Source organism: Lissotriton helveticus, chromosome 5_1, assembly GCF_964261635.1.
Source record: "Lissotriton helveticus chromosome 5_1, aLisHel1.1, whole genome shotgun sequence".
In the NCBI taxonomy this organism is placed as follows: Eukaryota; Metazoa; Chordata; class Amphibia; order Caudata; family Salamandridae; genus Lissotriton; species Lissotriton helveticus.
This window is the reverse complement of record NC_136065.1, coordinates 1098522507-1098547273: the sequence shown is the minus strand read 5'-3', so window position 1 is coordinate 1098547273 and position 24767 is coordinate 1098522507. Positions and strand designations below refer to the sequence as shown.

The 24767-nt window shown below is 46.2% G+C and overlaps 1 protein-coding gene across 1 annotated transcript in view; it reads left to right on the top strand.

The window, feature by feature from the left end:
• Positions 1–24767, top strand: part of CFAP43 (cilia and flagella associated protein 43) — a 753224-nt gene that overhangs the window by 534937 nt on the left and 193520 nt on the right. The window contains exons 24-26 of the mRNA XM_078643733.1: positions 2180–2386; positions 3663–3752; positions 4515–4595. Coding sequence (XP_078499859.1) covers positions 2180–2386; positions 3663–3752; positions 4515–4595 — 378 coding nt within the window. The remainder of the gene's footprint in view (positions 1–2179; positions 2387–3662; positions 3753–4514; positions 4596–24767) is intronic.

Genomic DNA, 24767 nt, shown 5'->3' with positions numbered 1-24767 from the left:
TAGGAACTTTAAAGTAATGTGCTGCTTTTTGCTTGATATGTAGCAGCATTTTTAACATGTCTAAAGTACAGAACATAACACAGTAACTGACACAGTGCGACACAACACAATTAAAAATAGGACATGAAACAATAAAATAGTCAAAACCAAACAACAATCACAGTAAAACACATCACATTTTCAGAATGTAGCACAGAAACACAGCAGCACAAACAAACAACAGCACTAGGTTATTGGGCATGATGAGCAAGTGCCTGCTGCTGGCTTTTTATCTCAGTGTGTCCATGACCGAACATTCTACCCAAAAATGCATTGACTAGGACACAGTGCTGGTTGACATTTCCCTACACTGTTTCAATGTTTGGAAACCCTTAGTATTGTGAATCATAACCCATACACAAGGTAGGCAAAGTAATCCGCTTTTGATGGAAAATTTGCAGTCTCCATTAGTAAGAGTGTTACTTTAAGGTTTTCGACCATTAGCTGTTTGCAAACCTTGTGTTACTGTATTGCCTTTGCCAAACTGCACTGTATTGTTTTCTCCTGGTCTAGGTAAGTGCCATACTTTACAAAACGTAAAGCTTTGTGAACATTAGAACATGTGAACAATATATAGAGTGTTTAACTTAGGGTCCTGCTTTGTATTGTATAGTATGTTTACCATCTCCTCTATTTGGTTACCAAGAGCAAAAAGAACAGATGATGGACAGAATGCCGAACAATCAAACATTCAGCCCCGTTCACAGATCTGGGTTTAATCCATCGTTTTGTTTACTCACTGCCCCAGTTTGGACCCAGACAAATGCAAATCAGTCTTGACCCTGCTCCCCATGAAAACAGTCCAGCCCAACTGCCAGGCCATGTCCCTCATAAGCCAGACTAGCTTGAATCCAGTAATCATTTTTAATTATTTTATTTATATTAAAATGTTTTGATATGTTTTTATAGCAAAATACACTTTAATAATTGTCACTCTACTTTCCCGTAGGGAGATTTCTGCCACGGTTGGAGAGATCCCCACTATTTGCAAAAAAATACTAGTATTCATTTTTACTATTGTAAATTCAGTCTTAGATGTTTTCACCCCCTGGACTGAGAGAGCGTAGACCTGTACATTCACACTTGGAAATGGCGATTAGTACAAAATTGTGGAATTACACCTACAAGCAGGAGTAGATTTACACATGATTAAATTTACCTTTGTGAATAGGTTCCACAGTTGTTATTTTGTAGGCTGCCAGGTTGCATAAAGTGGTACATGGATTTCCAAAACCATGGGTTCTGTAAGGCCACATGAGGGCTGTACTAGGCTCGCCGCCAGCTGCACTTGCATTGTGGCTGTTGAGTCTGAGCTTGAGAACAGGTATCAGAAGAGACCCTGATGCATGTCATATGTGCTTCAACAAACATACACATGCCTAGGTTAGTTTGTGTCTGTCTATCACACACATCAGTGACCCAGGCCAGACATGCCGTTGCGACACATACATACAGGCGTGTCCTACTCCCTCTTAACTGCAGTGATTGCATCTTCTTTACTCTGTCCTTCTCAGTATTGCCTAATCCTTGTTCCACTGCCCCCTCTGTCCGCACAACCCGCTCTTACCCCATAGCCAGGGTGCACATGAATATCCTATTTAACCTATTTCTCTTTTTCTCCGCCAGTCTTTCCATGTATTCTTTTTCCCAATTTAGACTCCTCTCCTTTGAATCAAAGTCTACAGACCCACATTTTAGTCAGCAACCGAGATATGTACTGCTCTCCCTCTTAAACTGATGAGATGACTTCGGTTTAGGGCTATACTTTTCATATGGACATTAAATGTAACATATGTCTATAATGATTGTATTTGTAGGGTACCACTGGTGCTTTTTTGTTAAGCATTCTCACTCCCAGGAGGCCTTGCACTGTGTGATACTGCACAAAGAAGCACATAAATAGTGGCCCATGTAGTGGCAGGCTCATGTGGGAATCGACTGCTTGAATTGATTTTTGCGTCATTGACCGATACTGACATAGTGACCTAGTGAAAGAGAAGCAGCCAATCAGGAACCTTCATAGTTCTACCATGGTTAGCTCCAGGACAAGGTCCGGTAGAAATGCCTGAAAACGTGCACGTTAAACAGGATGTTTACGAATGACATTGTTTGTAATACATGCCATTGTCTGCTGTTGCAGGATATCATTTACCAGATAAAAGAAGCCTTCAACAAACAGTTTGACGCTGTCTGTAAGCAGAAGGAGCAAGAGATCGCACGGGTAAAGGAGAAAAACGTGAGGATCAAAGAAATCATCCCAGAGCTGGGCCTGGAAGAGAAAGTGATGGAACCCAGCTTCACTGACGACGAGAAACCCGAGAAGGCTCTTACCGTGGAGGATTCAGAGGTAGGAGAAAAAACATTCGATGCCTTTGTGTTTGTATAGATGAATGTGGCCAAACCTACAGCAGGGCTGTTTACAACCCGGCGGTGGGGACAGCAAGTGATCGTATATATCAAGCGGAGGTGGGAAGAAAAACAATGTATGGTTGAAACGCAGGTAGAACGGAGAACAGCCTTTGCTTTTCAGGGAGAACATGACTAATGTTGGGCCCAGTTAATGTTTTTTTGCCACCACAGCAACGTGCTATTTTGCTTCCTCTTCCATAACACTGAGGCTGCAATAAGAATGCCAAAGAGAAACCTGGAGGAAACCCTACTGGAGGCACACATAAACAGTACAAAAGAAATCTGAACTAATACAGAGTTCCAGATCCTGGGCGTGAGCATGAGAACGCTTGTTTAGTTCATTCGGTGTTTTAGCAAATGTCCGTGGGGATAGTTGCTATTGTTACAGACCTGCATCTGGCACATGTGCCTTCAGCTGTGGCCAGTTTGTCTGCCAAGTGCAAGTGTTTATAGAGCTTTACTGCTTTGTAAATGGTACAGCATATCTGCAATGTAGTACTCCCCTCTAGTGGGAAGCAGGTGGCCAATCTGTGTGAAACGGGGTACTTATCTGGCTTTTTCACCTTAATTATGAAGCATGCTATGGCACAGATGATACCCTTCACTAGTGCAAGAGTGGATAATATTAGGCTGACAAGTGCAGATTTCTCACAATAAGTGTGTGAAAGGATGAGTGTTTGTGGAGCTGTTCTGTAATCCAAGGAAGGCACCAGTGTCATCGTTGAGAGAAGGGATTACTCTACTGTTTGGAATGTCTTTGAGTGGGAGATGTGTAAATTGAGGGTGAAGAGATGTGACTTGTGGGGTGAGCCAGGGGTCCATCTTAGAGGTATGTATTGGGGTCACCAGTGCAAGGGGTACCAAAGAGCAAACCAGTGGCCCACTGCTGCTGCCCTTAGTTGGCAGACATGGCCCAGGAATTTCATGGATCTTGTGAGTCTTTTTGTGGGACAAAGAGCTATTGCGACTTGCTCCCATTTGGTGAGACAGCATGTAAAAACACAGCAGGGCCAGGACTATTCCAGAAATATATTTTTTTTAGAGGGAAAGACAGTATACATAGGAATAAGGTAGCCCAAGGTGAATATCTTTTTTACTTTGTGCCCACACCATGCCACTATTTACTGTTTATGTTGAAAGGTGAGCAACAACCGAGACTCGAATCTATATTACTTACTGTGCAGCCTTCCACTAGATTCTTTTTTTCATTACAGATAAAGGTCGAAAAATATTTGACCCCGGAACAGAAGGCAATAGCAGAGGAGCACACAAAGATTGAAGAGCAAAAGCGACTTGAAGCTCTGGTATGTCGACCAGTTTATTTTACTCAGTTATGGAGAAATCTGCTAATGACTGTTCAGGGTAGTTTTCTTGGACTGAAATGTGCCACTGCAAGTCATATGTGATACAGCCCGACAATGGCATAAAATGCTAACATGACGAGTAACTACAATCAACCACTGAAAAGTAGAGCTCCCAGTTTTCATGGGGTTTTGCCGAAGCCAAACGTTGACTGCATTGATGTGATCTGTGCAAATATGAATCCACAGGCTTTCTGCTACAGAAACAGCATTCTGTAATAACCGAGTTCAACCAGGCGCATACACCATGTTGGCCTGTTTCGCACTCAACAAAACTTGTATCTCTGTTATTTCTCTGAGAGACCCACCATGGGCATCATTGTTTGTTACCTCCCTAAATGCAATTGTGTTTTACGTTTTATACTGAGTCGGCCCCTGTCAGACTTTGTTGTAGGTGATCCCTGTACAATGCTTTATGATCAGCCACAGTCTGTGCAGGTAACAGTGGTGGGGCGGTAGGGCCGGGTAAGGGGGGATTTCGAGGGACGATGCTGAAGGAAAATTAAATAAATAATACATTTTCCCTCTGCATCGCCCCTCGAAATCCCTCCTTACCAGGCCCCACTGCTGTTACCTGTACCACCGCGGCTGTTTATGATGTAGGTGTTAGTATATCTATACATCGCATATAATTAACCCATGCTAATACATTAAACTTCACACTGGGACGGTAGCGATGTAACTAGCACTTTTTGCTCTCCCCAGGCAGATGATGCAAAGCAGCGAGCACTGATGGACATGATGAATGGAGTCCTTGATGTGAAAAGGGAAGACATCTTTAAAGTGGTAAGAGGTCTACCTGCATGAAAGCAGGTGGTATATTATGTCCTCATTCTAATTCACACTATCTTCTTAACACACTTCATGTCTACGCAACCCTAAAGCACATTGATAGTCTGAGTATAAGATAGTTCACATGACCAGTTCCCTACTGCAGATTCTCTCTTTTGGTGGACGGGACTACGGAAATGTTATGAGCTCCCATTCTTATGGATGTCATGAGTCCCAATGCACTCAAGTGCTGGGTGCACTAATATGATAGTCGAGATAAGGTTTCCCAAAACGAGTCACCCTACACCAGATTCAAATTACTCTTCATGACCACTGTATACGCTACCTGGGACTTTTCATGAAAGCCAAGACTATGACTCTTGTTGCAGCTTGGCATCCACAGGTAGGTGATTTAGGAAATGGAGCCCAAGGTGCTGCTGAGCAAGTGTAAGAGTCATGGGATCAGCCCAGAATTCTTGCTTTGGTTCACGGGTCTTGGAGGCCCAGCTCAGCTATTTGGCAGGCCTGTTCTGATGAATCATAAAACAAACGAGCCCAGTTTTCTATGTGCCAACCTGCTTTGAAAAAAAGAGAAAACATGACCTGGCCTCTTTGGCCACTTTCATGTTTCCAAAAATCACAGTCCAGTTTGAAAATGTTTTCAGAATGACTTCAGGCAATGCTGTGTGCAAGCCTGTCTGGTCCCTGTAAACTGTGTCCTAAACCCTCTACACCTTGCACAGATTCCATGATTCCAATTTGTATCTCTTTTAGCCCAAGAGGGAGGTTTTGGGTATGTTTTTACATTTTAAATGGCAAGTGTGAAACAGGCTCCCAACGTCTTCGGTCCATGAATTTGGGATACTGCTGTTTTCTAGTGCTGTTCTGACCTTTCTGCGCACTCCTTCACAAAGGTTTGAAGAAAGGCCCTCAGTGACACTAACACCATCTTCACCTTTGGAAACAAGGGCAATTAATTTGCTGACAGGTGAACTAGGTGTACCACCTTCCTGGCATTTAGAACTGACTGTAATAGAGCTCTGAGGACTCAACAACTTCAGGTGCCTAGTCACAAACTGCATTTTGTAGTATATTTAGTACTACCACTGAAATACTACTAAAGCTCTACAAAATGCTATACGAAAATCTACAAGTTTAAATCTCCACCACTACTTCTCATATCTTTTCTATGGAGAGATCCTCAACCATGTAAGTTTACTTCTTAGCAGTAAAAGTAGAAGGGAACAGGGGAGTGGCTGAAAAAAGGGGCATACTAACAACTAACTTGGATGGCGTTAGGGAGATGCAAGGAGGGGATTAGCGCGAGTTGGGGAGAGGTTTACAGAGGGACATGCACCCATCCATAAAAACACTTAAGCCCATTGATATGCATTAAAAAGTAATATTATTTTTTCCTGTTTAGTTACTTACAGTGATGTATAGAATTAATTAAAAGTAAGTTTAATCATATTTTAATAAACAATACAATAATTTATCAATTCAAAAAAGCGCTTAAAAGATTTATAATTAAATCACGTTTTGTTTTTAGAGTTTTTTATAAACATTAAATTATAATTATCTAGTAAACTATATTAAATAATTTAATTTATTGTCTAATTATTTCCTGGGTGGGATGTTGCAGTGTCAGGGGTTGGCGATATGTGGTGCTGAATTTACTACTGTTTCTTTTTTTTCAGCAATAACTTACTCCTAGAAATCTGGGTCCACCCTTTTTTCTGGGTGTAGACATGTAAAGGTACACTTTTGAGTAACTTTACACTCCTATTTTGTGATTAGCCAAAAGTAGTACATTTACTCAGTAATTGTAAGAGTAAATTGCATGTGTAAATTACTCACAAGTGTAAGTTACCTTTGCGAATAAACTCGATAGAAAAGATATTATGAGGCCAGGAATAAGTATTCTTCAGAATTATTTACATCTCATGAGACTACTTATTCTAGGGAGGTTTAGGAAGTTTCAAAACAATAGTGCGGTAGGTATCCCACAATTTTTACAACAAAAAAAGGAAACGTATTCTGGTCTTTTGACTTTAGGCGCATACGCATTTCACTATTTGCCATGGGGATAACAAAATAATGTGTATTCTAAAATAAAATATGTTGCGCTGATGCTCCTATTCTACAAATATGAGAAAAAATCATATTGATTTTGTCCTTCTCTCAGAGGTTTGAAAAAACATAAACTTACTATTGGGAATGCAGGTTATCTGAATGGTCAATTAGTAGCAGACCGTAAATATTTATTCTGCCAGCGGGCACAAAATCCAAGAACATAAACTCCACGGCTAATAATTATTTGATGGGTTCTTTGGCACTGACAAGAGGTCTGTTGGGTTAATAAGAGAAAAATTCTGATGTGCTGCCCGGGAGCAGTTGGAGAATTGTACTGAGCATCTGTGTGAGCCTTTGATGCAGATTTTGGAATAACACAAATTCCTTTTTGTTTGCATTGGAACCAGGAACAGACTGAATTTCAAGTTGAAATAGATGACTTAGTAGATCAAAAGTGGTGGATGGGATAGTCTTTCCTTGAGGCTTTGATTTCTGATCTTGAAGATAATGAGGTCTCTTGTTGAAAACCAGTTTACCAGCAAGTGAAGAAACGCAACGCAGGAGAGTGTCCCCTTTAAAATGCCAACACTGGGAGGAAAACACCTGTGGTATAAAAATTGTCCAACCAGGTGTTGTAGTTGAGAGTAGCACAAAGTCGTGGGAGAAGCCCAACCAAAGGCCTTGGAGCAAACCAAGTGGTAGAGGCTGGAATGACTGGTGCAGCAATCCTCTGGGAAAGCAGGTAGCTGGAACTGGAGCAAAAATACAGGAAAATTCTACAGAGAAGCTAAGAGGAAGCCAACAATATATTCTCAAAGTGATTCGACACAACCATCATTGTAGGCAGAGATGTATATGCCTACTAAACAGTCAAATGAAATGCTCCATAACTTGGAAGAAGAAAGACACCAAGTGGATTGGGAAAAATCCATTCAAGTACAGCATTAGGCAGCTATAGTAAATTGGGCATTACAGCCTCTAAGCTCCACCCACAGCAAAGTCCCATGATTTCCTGAAAACAAACCAAAGAAACTCTCCTTTGCTGCCCCCCATTCCTGTTCCAGGAAAGAAGAAATCCTCCCCCACACACACACAAATATGAAAGCAAACCATGCTGTACCAGAACCACAGACCTCTAACCTTCGACCAAGCAGAGGAAAGTGACTTACAGGGCGTCCCGCCTGACAGCACCACTGCCAAGCCACCACCTAGGAGTCTCCTAAGAACAGTAGTTTGGCAGTTTGGCCTACACTGTGACACCTAATAAAAAAATCCTACATAACATGTTTTCCTGCCCCAGCAAGGTTGCTTCTAAGTAGCAGCTTGTCCCGTATTTTGAGCGCAATACCTTTAAATAATGGCAAGGAATTTTTGCATCCATCTTAGATGTCTTGAACCCGATGTACTAGTATCTTTCGACAAATAAACATTTTAGGCCACTAAAATAAACTTCTCCTAAGGGAGCCCCTCTCTTTTGGGAATGGGTTACCCCAACGTAGGGGCTTGGGAACTTTTCAATGGTTTATGACTACTATTTAAATCCTAAAACACTGAAACATATGGATAAGAATCGCTTTTTGGAAGGGGCATCTACAATACACACATTCCAAAAAGCAGCTCGTTATCCTTTTCTAAACCCAATTTAGGAGTCGGTAAAAAGTTAGAGACTCCTAAAATGTGTTTTGTACACTGCTAAAAAGTAGTTTTTCGATTGCAATTCAAGCATTTGCGACCGAAAAATGCTTTTTACCTTAATTTATAACCTGAATCATATTTGTTCCTCTATGGCTAGAGGGCTTCCGTAGCACTGTTGAGGCACTGTTCTTCAGGACGTCTAGCTACTTCTCTCCCAGGAGACGAGATAGGCAGGCAGAAGCACCAGAGTGTAATGCCCTCATCAAGGGAATAAGTAGTTCTTCTCTGAAAGTAAACTTTTCTTCAGCTGGGAAATAGTGTTCAATGAAACGATTGATTGTTTTTCCTTATTGAGTCTCTACACCTAATTGCTGGGATTTCTAGCTCATAAGAGGAAGGCCAAAAAATACCTCTAGGATTTCTGCCTGTTCTTCTGAAACCGGATAGCCTAGTTCATGCTAGAAACATTGCTACCAGACAAGTAGGCAATAATGCACTACAGTTTTAGCTTCTTCTCAAGACGGCTAAGGGTTTGACACCTATGTGTCAAGACTGGGTGTGATGTCCTCCTTACCCCCGACCTATAGCCCTCCCCAATAGATGAGGCCACAATCGGTTCAAAGAGTTTTTAGTGCTCAAGTTAAAAGAAGCACAACCTGTGCACAAAAAAGGGAAGTTTTCCTGGCCTTCTGTAGTAATTATGTACTGCCACTAGGTGGCAACATTAGGCTGGTGACTACTTTCAATGTATGAAGGCGCCAGCCTTCAATCTACGTCCAACAATTAGTGAATTTTCTGAAAGAAGCTCATATAACAAGCACTAGGAGTAGTGGGGCTGCTGTCATCCCCGCCATGTGAAGATAACAACTAAAACTCCAGATTCCCAAACGTGCTTTGAAGATATTATCCCTGTGTCTCATTTTTCACAGTTATGGCAGGCAGGCTGTCCCACTGTTGATTTGAATATACCAGTAGATGCAAGTTTAGTGTGGATGTTTTACATCTTTAATTCAAGTAATGAATCTACATGAACGCAATACTTATGTGTCCAGTAATTCTTTGGTGCAATAATATTTGTATCTGTTTTACAGACTGGGCCAAAAAACATTTACTAATCTGTGTTTCTCCCATTTTGCTTGTGTTATCCCTGCAGTTTCTGAATGTTGCTCTCGATTTAACTACCAACTCATAACTTCTGGTAACCATAATTGTACAGTCAGTGATGGTCAGAATCAATCAATCAATCATATCATTTGTAAAGCACACTACTCACCCGTGAGGGTCTCAAGGCGCTGGGGAGGGGAATGCTGCTACTGCTCAAAAAGCCAGGTCTTTTGGAGTTTTCTGAAGGTCAGCAGGTCTTGGGTCTGCCGTAGGTGGATGGGGAGGTCTTGGCGGCGAGGTGGGAGAACGATCTGCCGCCGGAGGTCGATCTTCGGAAGCGGGCGACTGTGGCGAGGGCGAGGTCGGCGGAGCGGAGCTGGTGGGTGGGGGTGTAGAAGCTGAGTCGTCTTTTGAACTACATTGTTCTGGTGTTGTGGAGTGCCTTGTGTGCGTGGGTGAGGAGCTTGAAGGTTATCTTCTTGTTGACGGGGAGCCAGTGCAGGTCTCTCAGGTGGGCTGTGAGGTGGCTGCAGCGAGGGATGTCGAGGCTCAGGCATGCAGAGGCATTCTGGATGCGTTGGAGCCGTCTCAGGAGTTTGGCCAAGGCTCTTGCGTAGATGGCGTTTCCGTAGTCCAACCTGCTGCTGACAAGGGCCTGGGTGACCGTTCTTCTCGTTTCAGTGGGGATCCACTTGTAGATCCTGAGGAGCATGCGGAGGGTGTTGAAGCAGCAGGAGGAGGAGACGGCGTTGACCTCTTTAGTCATGGCGAGGGTGGAGTTAAGGATGACCCTTAGGTTGCGTGCATCAGGCGGTGGGTGTTGGAGCGGTTCACAGTGCAGTCGGCCACCAGGAGTCGTCCCAGGCGGAAAGGGTGGATCCTAGGATGAGGACCTCCCTCTTGTCCGAGTTAAGCTTCAGTGGCTGTTCCTCATCCATTCAGCGACGGCCTTCATTCCTTCGTGAAGGTTGGTTTTGGCGGTGTGGGGGTCCTTGGTGAGGGAGAGGATCAGCTGGGTGTCATCGGCGTATGAGATGATGTTGAGGTCGTGCCAACGGGCGATGTGGGCGAGCGGTGCCATGTAGATGTTAAACAGAGTTGGGCTCAGGAATGAGCCCTGGGGTACGCCGTAGATGATCTCTGTGACTTTAGAGTGGAAGGTGGGAAGGTGAACACTCTGTGTTCTGTCGGAGAGGAAGGAGGTGGTCCAGTCCAGGGCCTTCTCTTGGATCCCGGGGTTGTGGAGGCGTGTTCATAATGTGTGGTGGCAGACCGTGTCGAAGGTGGCTGATAGCTCCAGGAGGATGAGGGCGGCCGTTTCTCCGTTGTCCAGCAGGGACTTGATGTTATCGGTGGCGGCGATGAGGGCAGTCTCGGTGCTGTGGTTGCTGCGGAACCCGGACTGGGAAGGGTCCAGGATGTTGTTCTCCTCGAGGTAGCGGGTCAGTTGTTCGTTGACGGTCTTCTCGATGACCTTTGCCGGGAACGGGAGCAGGGAGATGGGCTGGAAGTTCTTGAGATCCTTGGGGTCCACCTTGGGTTTCTTCAGTAAGCCGTTGATCTCAGCGTGCTTCCAGCTCTCCGGGAAGGTTGCTGTCTCAAAGGAGGTGGTGATGACTTTCCGGAGATGGGGTGCGATGGATGTGCTGGCTTTGTTGAAGATGTGGTGCGGGCATGGGTCTGACGGAGATCCGGAGTGGATGGTGTTCATGATCTTGATGGTGTCATCGTCGTTGATGTTGGTACAGGAGAGTAGTCGGTTGGTGGGGATGGTGGTCGTGGGGGCGGATGTCTCAGTGGTTGTCGGGGCGGTCGTGGAGTTGAAGCTTTCGTGGATGTCTGCGATCTTGCGGTGGAAGAAGGTGGCCAGCGAGTCGCACAGGTCTTGCGAGGGTGGGTCGTCGTTGGTGTTGGAGCTAGGGTTGGAGAGTTTCTTCACAATGTTGAAGAGATCTTTGCTGTTGTGCGCATTGTTGTCTAGGCAGTTTTTGAAGGAGGCCTTTTTGGCGTTCTGATGAGGTGATGGTGTCTGCGTGTGGCGTTCTTGTGGGCTGCGTGGTTGTCTGGTATTCGTTCACGTAGCCAGATCTTCTCCAGCTTTCGGCAGGTTTGCTTGGAGGCCCGAAGGTCTTCAGTGAACCAGTTGACTTTCTTGTTAGTATGACTGTTGGAGGGTTTCTTGATTGTGGTGAGGGTGTTTGACGCAGTCGTTGATCCACTATCTGAGGTTGCAGGCGGCGGTGTCGGGGTCAGTGGGGTCAGAGGGTGGGCTCTGGGCAAGGGTGGTGGTGAGCTGGTCTTCGGTGACTTTGCTCCACCAGTGACGAGGCATCTGTTGGGTGCGGTGGTGCGTGGTGGGTTTCTTGAAGGTGAAGTGGATGCAGAGATGGCCGGTCCAGTGGAGTTCGGTGGTGTGGTTGAAGGAGACGTGGGGGCTTGGGGAGAAGATTGGGTCAAGTGTGCGACCGACAGAGTGAGTGGGTGTTGTGACGAGTTGTCTGAGTCCGAGGTTGGCTAGGTTGTCGATCAGGGTGGTGGAGTTGGTGTTGTTGTTGTTCTCGAGGTGGAAGTTCAGGTCCCCGAGGAGGATGTAGTCCGTGTAGGCGAAGGCGTGTGTGCTGACGAAGTCGGCGATGGAGTCGGCGAACTGTGGTCGGGGGTCTGTAGATGAGGGTTCCTCAAAGGGTGGTGTTGGGGTCGGTGTGGATCTGGAAGTGCAGGGGTTTGGTGGTGCTGAGGGTGAGACTCTGAGAGTGTTCCTGTGAACGATGGCGATTCCTCCTCCTGCTCCGTTGCTGCGGTCCCTGCAGGTGATCTTGTAGCCTTCCGGGACGGCTATGGATATGTCGGGTGCCGAGGCGGGGTTCAGCCAGGTCTCCGTCAGGAAGTCGACGTCTGGGGAGTTTGAGGCGAGTAGGTCCCAGAGTTCAATGGCGTGTTTGCGGGCGGAGCGGGTGTTGAGAAGGATGCATCTGAGGTGGTTGGGTTCTTTCCTAGTCGGCAGCATGGTGGGGCGGATGCTTGTGAAGCTGCAGTTTCGGCAGGTGAAAGCTCCATGGGTGCGCTTTGGACGGCCAGGAAGCAGGTGTGTGATCGTCCGGTGTTGAGTGCATGGAGGGTTCTGGCATCGTAGCGATGTCGAGCGCCGTGGCGTTCGTGGGGTCCAGGGCTCCTGGCGCTGTCCAGGGGCAGACGGGCGCAGACGGGCTTGCCTTAGGTGCGCCTTCAGCACGACAGTGGCACGGCCTCCCTATGAGGGGATGTGGGAGGGAGGAGCAGCTGGGAGGCGGGAGCGGGGCGGGGAATGGGATTGCAGGGGGGGGGCAGGCCGCAAGGACGCAGTGGTGGTAAAAACGGGCAGGGGCGGCGGGAGAACTGGGCACAAGAAGGAAAAACAAGATTAGGCAAGAAAACAAGTACAGGCACACAGGAATAAAAACAAGTCTGGGCAAGAAAGCAAGTGCAGGCACAGGGGAATAAAAACAAGTCTGGGCAAGAAAGCAAGTACAGGCACAGGGGAATAAAAACAAGTCTGGGCAAGAAAGAAAGTACAGGCACAGGGGAAAAAACAAGTCTGGGCAAGAAAGCAAGTACAGGCACAGGGGAAAAACAAGTCTGGGCAAGAAAGCAAGTTAGGCACAGGGGAAAATACAAGATTAGGCAAAAACAATGCAGGCAGAGCCATGCAGCAGCATGGGGAGCGACCTGCCTGCAAGCAGGGTCAGAGGTCAGAAATCTTAACCGAGTTGCAGACACCATTTAATATTTTTTTTCTTTTCTTTTTTTTTTTGGTTAACTGTTCAAACCAAACAAAACTTAACCCACCCCCACCCCACCCACCCGCTCCAACCCCCCAATCAGGTCGTGCATATACCCCCCATTGCCCGCCCCATCAGAACCAAATAACATCAGTAGTAGTAGGGCGAACCATACTCTGGGAGACATCCCTCGGGGTACGCAGTCATGGGCCTTCTAACCCTGTACTCATGACAGGGCGATCGAGCGCGAATCTGAGCCTGAGCGCTCTAGGACCCAGACCCCAGGCCAAACGAAGCAGTAATTATTCACTACCATGGGTCACAAACTTTGAGCATTTAGTACATGATCCCCATCTCAAGTGAACAGCGTTGCTAACAGTGTTTCAATCAACAATACAGTGCATCATTCAATATCACTTAGCTGCTCAGTAGCACCCCGCTCCTCCTCCGCCGAATGTCCCTTCTGGTCCATAGCCAGCTGTTTAGCAAATTTGAGGGCCGCCTTCGCGTCCGTGAAGAAATTGGGTTTTCCCGGCCCCTGCACTCTCAGTTTTGCTGGGTAGATCAAGGAGTATTTCGTGCCTGTCTGCTGAAATACCTTTTTCGCTGGCAAAAATTCCCTCCTGGCCGCCTGCACTTGGAGAGTAAAGTCAGGGTACATGGATATCCGGTTACCTTTATATTGCAAGTCCACCATGTTTCGCGCCAGCCTCAGTATAGAGTCTCTGTCCCTGTAGTTCAGAATGCGGGCTAGAATGGGCCGCGGCGGGGCTCCCGGCTTGGGCGTTGGTCCTAGAGTGCGGTGTGCTCTCTCTACCAGAAACATCGTCGACAATCCATCCCCAAATAAATCCTTCATCATCTGTTCTATGTAGCGTTCCATATTTTCAATGTCTGTCGATTCCGCCACGCCCGTTATGCGGACGTTGTTTCGTCTGGACCTCGCTTCCAAATCCTCATTTTTCATTTGTATCAGGGACAGCACTTTGTCCATGCCTCGCAATTTCTTGTTGAGGTCCGTCTGGCATTCCTCCGCCTCAGTCACTCGGGTTTCCAACACTGCGACCACCCCTTCTTGTTTGTCCATTCGTCTAGTCATGCTATCCATCCGGGCAGCCAAGGCATCCATCTTGCCGTCTATGCCTTGCAGACTCGTTTTTAAGTCTTGGAACATGGCCTTGATGTCATCCGCCTGCAACACATTGCGGGCCTCTCCCGACGTCTCCGCGTCCGGGCTCGGTGATTTTTTAGATGCTTTGTCGAACGTGATCTTGGGTTGTCTGGTGTCATGCTTCCCCATGTCGATACGCAGTTCCACCGCACTATACGTTAGTTGCCCTGAGATCTCTGCTCTTCCGTCTGGGTCTGGCAATCAGGCTGTGTGGCAACCGCTGTGGCCGTCTATCTTAACGTGGCCCCTTTTCGCCTGCGCCTGTAGCAATGGCGCTGGTCACCACAATATGTCTCCACCACCAGCCAGATCCGCCGCGTGGCGCACAGCGTATCTTCGTCCGCCTTCGCTCCAGCAGCGCACAATGTGCCCAGGGGTGACACTCCACACTGTGAGGCTGTGCGGGCCCCAGGGGCCTTCCCAAAGTAGCACCCCGGTTATTCTGGCCTACGAGTTGCGCCCACACTAAGTGCGCCACACGCTGCAGCCGCACTAGGCCAAAATGGCGGTTCTTGCCTCGTTTCCGCCGGCCCGCTATTAGCGCCGTTGGTCGTCGGTCGTGAGCCTGAGGACTCGACGGCCCGTAGAGTCTTCGGCGGCCAGATCGCGCACGCAAGGAGCACTCACTGTGTAGAGGTGGGTGCCGAGTCCCGCACCTTCCCGACCGCAAGATCGCGGCTCCCGTCTCTCAGGACGCGCGCCCTGCACCTCACGCCTGTAATTGAGCTGTCCAGTGTCTCGGCCGTTGGGATCCGCACAGAGGCATCCGCTAGCCCAGGGTCGTAGCGAGCGCCACTCGATCAATGTACTGGCAGCGCAGGTCCCGCATAAGCTGCCTGGCCCACACTCACTTCCGGCCGGCCAGCAACAACTCGAGCTCCCTGCGCGCAGTGTCCTCGCAGGCCCCTCAGCAGTCTCGGAGCAGGGTGTCTGTTTCACTCAGGGCGGGAGCGCAGTGCAGCAAAAACACCGCCGAGGTAGAAGGAGATGCTTCGCCGGTCAGGGGGTGCACGGGGACCGAGTCTCAGGTCAGGAAAAACGGATCAATGGCGGATTAAGTCGCTCGATCAGCGGAGCTGCGAGTTCAGGCAGCCATTCCGCTCGGCAGCCAAGCCACGCCCCCCGAGTTGCAGACACCATAGTGGGTAAAAATACCAAACCAGATATGATGGAAAAAAGTGATTTCTCTACAGGCTGGGGATTTATTATAATCTCTCATTCTGATTGACAATGGAGAGTATGTCATCCCTGAGAAATAGATTTCTAACACTACTGTGCAGCACCAGTAGTATTATGCCTGTATTAACTACTGGATTATTATCACCTCAAATATTCACCAAAGAAGGGATATATCTGTGGACATGCAGATTGCAACTCAACCTATGTTTTTACATGAACCTTCCTATGTTGAACCTCGAACAGGGTATAAGGAGGAGGGATGGCTAATGCTTTATAAAATCCACAATGAGTAATAACTTCCTAGACAATTGTTAGAATAAAACACATATGCTGAATTTTGTGTCCGGTCAAAGTAGCCAATAGTAACAACAATAACTAATTGCATGGGATCTTTATCTTTTATTAAAAATTTTTTTTTATTTATTCATGAATAACACAAAATATAAAAACACTATTCCATACAGACACACAGTAAAAAATGGTTATACAATTCACAGTAAATAATACCAATAAAAGACTGTCATTAAAAGAAAAAAACAATTCTGTGGCGAAATTTGTTAACTTTTCGACGTGCGTTTCGGCGCACAGTACGCCTTTGTCAGAAAAATGCCACAAATCCTGAAATCAATAAGAGACATTTCTGAGCCAGAATTTAGCATATAACATTAATTACATTTCATTAAAATGTAATTCTGTGTTACATTGGTTTGACTGATTCATATACAACTAAGTTTTAAGGATAATTTTTAATATACCTTCATTATTCTTGTTTAGGTTAAAAATAGACAAATAAAAAAAAACATAATGTTGGATTTTATCTTGGAGGTGAGAAAGTTAGATATAGCAGGAATATATAGAAGGTGTCAAATGCCTATTGTAAATATTGTAGAAAAGGTACCAAAGGCCTATTGTGAAAAGTGTAGGAAAGGATAGAGGAGATAGATTCCAAGCAACCCAGTGTGTTCTACATTAAATCATAAGTGCTGAGTGATAATCTCATAAACGATGGCAAAGCTCTTACTTTATATGTAATGGCTGTAAATAATTGCCAGAGTATAATATGGTAGAGACGTTCCCAGATGTCGACAACCTATTTATACATGGCAATAAAAAGATGATATTTTGTATTAGTGATCACAGGGTTACAGATCTGATAGATCTAGTATTAATATATAGGGTATATACCTTTGTCTTCTATATTTTATAATTCACGCATAATTAGGGGGTATCTGCCAATGCTGGGCATCAATAAAGACTCCTAAAAGGATGTTGTTGTATCTATCCTTTGCAGAGAGGCAAGTCTAATGGCAGGACGCTGAACACGTGATCTACGTATTAAATGTAGGTATCATAGGACTATTAGACATTAAACTAGATTATATGTTGGTTAATAATAAATAAAAGAAGTTCTATAACAGATATTTTCTCTGCCATTAGACTTGCCTCTCTGCAACGGATACATACGACAAAATCCTTTAATAAAAGATGAAGATCCCATTCAATTAGTTATTGTTGTTACTATTGGCTACTTTGACTAGACACAAAATTCAGCATATGTGTTTTATTCTAACAATTGTCTAGGAAGTTACTACTCGTGTTTTGCCATGTTCTAGAAATTCTATTTCTGATTGACCAGGGGGTCCTTGTTGCTTACATGATGCTTTATAAAGCCATTCCTACTTCTAGCAGGGGTTCTTCGAATAGGGAGGAAGAGTCCTTTTTTCATATCAAATACATAGATATGTAGTGCACATTTTGAGGATGTCCAGATAGGATCTTGTATTCTGTTGATGCATCCCGAGAGGCTAGGAATCAGGTCATTGCAATGGCCTGGAAGTAGTCAATGGTCACTATTGTCAGGGGACGTGCGTTGAATCTTTTTCCAGTGAGACAGAAAGTGTCAGGAACTCAAATGGTGGTCACAGGAGAGCAACCTGTCCCAAGAAAATTATCTGGTTTTTTTAATATTCAAACAATAGTGTATGCTTGATTGATAGGATGGGGATCACAATCAAAATTCGAGGACATAATGAGCCTTGCAGAGAAACTGGTTGTATCTATTTAGAGCCCCAGATCCACATGATCTTACAAGGGAGATAGGGGTGTCTCCAGAAGCTGCCTGAGGAGGATCCCATCCGATGATCAAGTGTCGCATTCGAACAATGGGGTTGAAAGTCATACCACAGGGTTCCACTGGGCCACAATTTATGGACTGCATAACTTACCCAGTCTAAAACAGATGTTATTTATAGATGAACAGACTTGAACAACTAAGATTGATAAACCAATATTGTATTATCTATTCACGCACATTCACATACTCTACAAGCACTTTTTGCACTGTGTACTGAGCAACTTGTTGAGCTATACTGTGAGACAATATGTCTCTTATGAAGGAAACAAAATAGTGATATTATCCAGTATTATGGGTATCTTTCATAGATTCACATGCCTGAATCATTCCCCGTCGTCGGGGTGGGAGTCCCCGGTAAATAATTATAGTAATGTCACATGGACATATACTTAGTACTACGCCAGAGGCCTCACATTAGTAGCCTATCTAGGTCCTTATGTAAAAAGGACCAAACTTTGGCCAGTAGCCAATCAGTGACCATCACCCTCCTCACCTTCCTGGAAGGAGCCCTAGTCCCCCAGATTTTCTACCGCACGTCGTGCTAAGGGAGTCTCCACTGAGCTCTGCTCAGGTTTTTTCCTATATCTTTGGTTTTTTCCTATTAACTCTTCAAGTTTCAGATTAGAAAGGAGTATTGGTGTTTAATATGTCTACTACTTCTAAAAAAGGGCTTTTTAGACCCTGTGCCTCTTGTAGTAAAATGAGGCTACATATAGAGGACAAGCATGAAGATTGTTTGTATTGCCTCTATCCTCAGCATTCTGCCAAAGAATTTAAGATTTGTCGCACTCTCACCGGTCAAGACATTGAAGGACAGGGAAGGGCAACTGCTTCTGTGGCTCCAGAGACTAAAGGACAAAGAGCAGCTAGTCTCTTCAGGTGAGAGCCAGTGTTCCTTCAGGAGCTTCCACTCCTCTCCTAAAAGGCCTAGACAGACATCCCCAGATCAGTCTGTTGCGCCTCCTCACAAGAAGCCAAATTCCATGGAGAGTCATCCTAAGGTCAAGCCTCAGAAACCTTCTCTTCAGATGACAGACTTCAAGAAGCCTGCTTTAGTGTCTTCTGGCATTCCTGTGACGATGTCGACAGTCTCCATTTCTACATCCACGGCGCCTACTTTCTCCATGGCATCGACTACTACAACATCGTCGACGATGGGTAGGTCAATACCTTCTGTCATTCCTGTCACAAAACCGTCGACGTCGCTTCTGCCGACGCTCCCGTCGACGTCTGCTTCATCGTCGACGAAGACGAAGCTTCCAGCGTCGACGAAAATCCCATCGTCGACGAGGAATCCCTCGTCGACGAAGACCCCACCGTCGACGAAGATACCGCCGTCGACGAAGATACCGCCGTCGACGAAGACTACCTCGTCGACGAGGACGCCGTCGACGAAGTCGTCGACACCACCATCGACGTGCCCGTCGACGACGAGACCTTCGACGAAGCCATCGTCGTCGACTACTACAGTGTCGACGACGCCGCCGTCGACGAAGACATCATCGTCGTCGTCGACGAGGACATCGACGTCGACGATGCAGTCGGTGATGAAAATGCCTGATAAATCATCAAAAATCGTAGATGCCCCACCGTCGACGGACACCGCGTCAACGGATCTGCAATCTAAGGGCTCTCCCTCATTGAAGTATACATATACACACTTTAAAATGTCATCATGTGTGGTGACACCAGAGATGACTTCACCTAGCAAGGTCCAACAGCTGCTGCCAATGCAGTTTCTAGAAACAGAAGATCCTGAAGAACAGACCATGTTTCCAGTGGCATCCAGTCCCTCTCATCTTAACATCAAAGTTCAGGAGAGTTCGGACTATGAAGATTTTGAAGAGATTAGAATACAGGAGACAGTTCAACAACATACCACTGTTCAGCCTATGGTGTGCCTTCCAGCTTCAATTGTTTCTGACCTCCAATTTCTAATTTCAGACTATAAACAAAGATTTCCATCATCTTCTCCTACCTCAGGAGTACAGGTACAACAGGAAACGCCAACTCCTCAACATCGACAGCGTCCGCCCCCGCTGGTTGTGCGTCAGGAGCAAGAGACATTACCTCCTCACATTTCCTCGGATGAGGATGAATATGAGGAAGAAGTGAGAAATGATGAGACCCAAGAGGAAGAAGGTGAAATACATGATGATGATGATGATTCTGATGATAACGCCAACCCAGATTCAGCATCCCCAGACCAAGTACAGGACGATTCACCCCCTGAAGACTTAGGGGGATTCCATAATATCGTAGGAAGAGCGGCTGCAAGGTTCAACATCCACATAGCATCGGAAACGCAAGACTGTTTCCTTCATGATTTTAAAGAACCCTTCAAGAGATCAGCTCGCTCCACTCCAGTGATCGATTATATATGGGAGCAAGGACTAAAAATAATGAAAAATCCTTCCTCTCTCATTCCAGTGCCGGCTAGGCTTGAAAAGAAGTACAAAGCCCCAGACACTGCGCCCGCATGTTTAACTGGCCACACTAAACCTGACTCAGTTATATCTCAGGCCGCTCAGCGGAAGTCCAGCAACCCATCAGCGGCAATGGCAACGCCTCCTGATAAAGAAGGAAGAAAACTTGATGCCATTGGCAAGAGATTTTCCTCCATGTCCGCCCTATCAGTCAGGGCTGCAAATTCTCTGGCATTAATAGGTTGCTACAATCGACAGATATGGGCAGATATAGCCCCATATCTAGGGGCGATCCCAGAAGACCAGAAAGAAGAGGTTAAGAAGATTTTGCTGGAGGGCGAACGCTCTGCCTCAGAGATGATCGAGGTTGCCTTGGATATCGCTTCCACAGGCTTTCGTCAATTGGCGGGAGCAGCAGTTTTAAGGCGCCAGGGATGGCTTAAAGCCACCGCATTCCGGCCTGAAGTACAAGCCAAAGTTCTCGACATGCCATTTGATGGGGAGCTACTCTTCGGTGGGCATATCGATGACATGCTGCAAGGTATTAAGAAGGATACCGAAACGGTGAAAGCCCTAGGCACCCTACAATACAAGCATAATTCCTTTCGAGGATCCAGAGGTCGAGGACAACAGAATCGTGGCAACTATCAAGGTTACAAGTCCACTTATAACTCTTCCCAGCAGTACAAGCCTCAATTTCAGCAGAGGCAACAACAAGGACAATCCTCATACAACAAGTCGTCCTTTCGAGGAAGAGGAGGAAAGAAAGACAATAACAGACGCCAATGACTGCTTTCTCCAGCAGGCCTCCACCTCTTCTCCACAATTCGTAGTTGGAGGAAAAATTACCAACTTCCTCCACAATTGGAAGCCAATTACAACAGATCGTTGGGTTTTGCAGTTAGTTCGCTTCGGACACACTCTGGAGTTTGTGGAACATCCTCCTCCGAACCCACCATGTCCTGTGCAGCACAAGAATCTAACCATACTTCAACAGGAACTCTCACTAATGCTCCAGAAAAGAGCAGTGGAAAGAGTTCCTCGAAGTCAGAAGGGGAGGGGATTCTATTCCCGATTCTTCCTGATCAGAAAAAAGGAGAAGAAGCAATGGAGACCAATTCTGGATCTGAGAAACCTAAACAAATACCTCAAGAAGCAGTCTTTCCGTATGGTTACCCTCCAGGAGGTATTACACCTACTCAATTCAAAAGATTATATGGTATCCTTAGACCTCCAGGATGCTTATTTTCATATCCTCATTCACAAGAGTCATCGACAATTCTTGAGGTTTGCAGTAGCAGGCAGACACTACCAGTTCAGAGTATTACCATTCGGCCTGAAGTCAGCTCCACGCATCTTTACAAAGTGTCTGTCTCCTGTTGCGGCATACCTTCGCCAGCATCATCACCAAGTCTTTCCCTACCTGGACGACTGGCTCGTCAAAGCTCCTACTCGGACAGGCGTGGCCAGGTCCTCTACAGCCTGCCTTCCTCTCTTCGAGAACCTAGGCCTAACGCTCAACCGGGAAAAGTCAAATCTACGACCGTCACAACGTCTCAATTTCCTGGGGGCAACGTTGGATACAAAACAGGAGAAAGCCTTCCCTTCCAGGGAACGTCAGGTCAAGCTGAAGACCCTGGCCGTCCAACTTCAGACCAAAAAGAGAGTCACGGTTCGACTCTTCAAGTCGTTACTAGGAATGATGTCTTCCAACATTTTTCTCATTCCTCACTGTCGCCTCCACATGCGACCTCTTCAGGAAGCTTTAACAAATCAGTGGATCCAAAGTACAGGATCCTTCGACGACTGGATCAAGATCACTCAGGTCATGAAGAAGGCTCTGAGATGGTGGCTTCTGGGCGACAACCTGAACAAAGGCCTGTCTTTTCTACTCCCAATCTCTCCTTATGTGATAACCACAGACGCGTCACTGGAAGGATGGGGGGCATTCCTTCAAGAACTGCAAGTACACGGTCAGTGGTCAGTGGCAGAAAGACAACTCCACATCAATTTGCTAGAGTTACGAGCAGTGCGCTTGGCACTTCGAGCATTTCTACCCCGCATCAGGAACTTCCCAGTGCTTGTGAGGACGGACAACACCACCACAATGCACTACCTGAACAAACAGGGAGGTACTCGATCCAGGACGTTGTCTCGAGAATCTCAGCAAATTTGGATCTGGCTGCTCCAACACAACATTTCTCTGCGGGCAGAGTATGTCCCAGGAGTAGACAACACCCTGGCAGACTCGCTAAGCAGGCAGCGCTCAATTTGCCACGAGTGGGAGCTCGACCAGATGACGCTCGACTCGGTGTTTTCCCGTTGGGGCAAGCCTCACCTGGATCTCTTTGCGACGGAAACGAATGCGAAATGCCAACATTATGCAAGCTGGCTTCCCCAGAAAAGGTCCCTAGGGAATGCCTTTTCGATGACATGGTGCAAACTCTTTGCTTACGCTTTTCCACCGTTTCCCCTGATCCCCAGGGTTCTCCGGAAATTGAAAGCAGAGAGTTGTACCCTGATCCTGATAGCCCCAGCGTGGCCGCGCCAGCACTGGTATACAGAACTACACCTTCTATCGCTGGAACCTCCAATTCTATTCAGGACCTGCCCACATCTCCTCACAATGAACCAGGGACAAGTCCAGCATCCGGATCCAACATCTCTCAAATTATCGGCTTGGCTCCTGAGTTCAGAGAGCTCCGGCATTTAGATATTCCGCAGGAATGCAGGGTCGTCCTAGCCCGGGCCCGGGCTGAAAGTACTAATAAGACATATTCCCTTAAGTGGAAAAGGTTCTGTTTGTGGTGTAGGGCTCAGAAATTACATCCGTTCACTTCTACTCCAGCACAAATTCTGCCCTACTTGCTCCACCTAGCCAATTCGGGGCTGGTGCACACTTCAATAAAGGTCCACCTGGCGGCCATATCCAGGTTCAAACGGTCTTCGTGTGGAGCTTCACTATGGACCAACAGACTGATCAAGCAGTTTCTGAAGGGGTTATTCAGAACTTTCCCTCCAGTACGAGCGTCACCACCTACATGGCAACTAAATGTGGTACTAGCTCAACTAATGAAACACCCGTTTGAGCCAATCCACAAAACAGATCTTAAATATTTGTCATGGAAAACGGCTCTATTACTGGCGCTCACGTCAGCAAGAAGAGTTAGTGAACTTCAGGCTTTTTCTGTGCAAGACCCCTTCATCCAGTTCAAGAACGACAGGGTCATTCTACGGACTAATCCTAAGTTTATACCGAAGGTTCCGTCCTCTTTCCATCTCAACGAACCTATTGTCCTGAGATCTTTTTTCCCGAATCCATCATCTGCGGCTGAAAGATCTCTGCACTCATTGGACCTCAAGCGATGTCTCAAATTCTACATACATAGGACGGAGCAATTGCGGAAGTCCAACCAATTGTTTGTTGCATTTAGCAGGCCCAGGAAAGGCCTAGCATTGACTAAACAGAGCATTTCCAGATGGATTTCATCTGCCATCGCATTCTGTCACCAACAGGCGGGCCATCCTCTCCCTTCAAAGGTTCGAGCACACTCCACTAGAGCGGTAGCCACCTCCATGGCGCTCTTTGCTGGTGTTCCCATTGTCGACATCTGCAGAGCAGCGACATGGAAGACGCCACATACGTTCACCAAGCACTACTGCTTGGATTCTGAACTTATGAAGGATGCAGCAGTAGGACAGGCGGTCCTACGTCATCTATTTCATTAGAGGTGAGCCTTCTTCCTATCATCCCACCTTCCAGGTAATTTATTGCACATTTCTTATCAGGTTGTAAGTATCTGTAACTGTGTAACAACTTATGATAAGATTTTTATGTCTTTACAGATGTATTATGCGAAATGTGCTCATTATTGCTTGCTATTCTGATTCAGGCATGTGAATCTATGAAAGATACCCATAATACTGGATAAGAAATGCGTTACTTACCTGTAACAGCAGTTATCCAGTATTGGTATCTTTCATAGATTCACATGCAACCCACCCGCCTCCCCTGGAAGGGCTCACCTTTGTCTTCTCAGTAGGTACTACTTGGCACTGTGCTTACGAAAATCTGAGGGACTAGGGCTCCTTCCAGGAAGGTGAGGAGGGTGATGGTCACTGATTGGCTACTGTCCAAAGTTTGGTCCTTTTTACATAAGGACCTAGATAGGCTACTAATGTGAGGCCTCTGGCCTAGTACTAAGTATATGTCCATGTGACATTACTATAATTATTTACCGGGGACTCCCACCCCGACGACGGGGAATGATTCAGGCATGTGAATCTATGAAAGATACCAATACTGGATAACTGCTGTTACAGGTAAGTAACGCATTTCTTCTTGTGTGTGACTGAATCAATACTATTAATGGTCTCGGAGAAATATCCTTTTTGATGGACTCACCACTAGCATTGAAATTATTTTGAACATTTACGACAGTCTACTCCTATTTCATTTTTTGTAACAAGTTCTTAGGGCACAGGCGGACTCAAAATATATTACACACTTCTGATAGATACATCTGCCAGTGGATTCCTCACCTTGTTCACCTTGTGAATATCCCCTTGCGTCAGCAACATTCGGAAATTCTTTCGTAGCTTCGCGCCGACGTGGGCGACGTCATAGAGGCACGGCATCGTGCGCGACTCCGCTGACGTCACCGACACCATATTAGGCCCATGCCGGTGTGATGATATCAGTTCCCT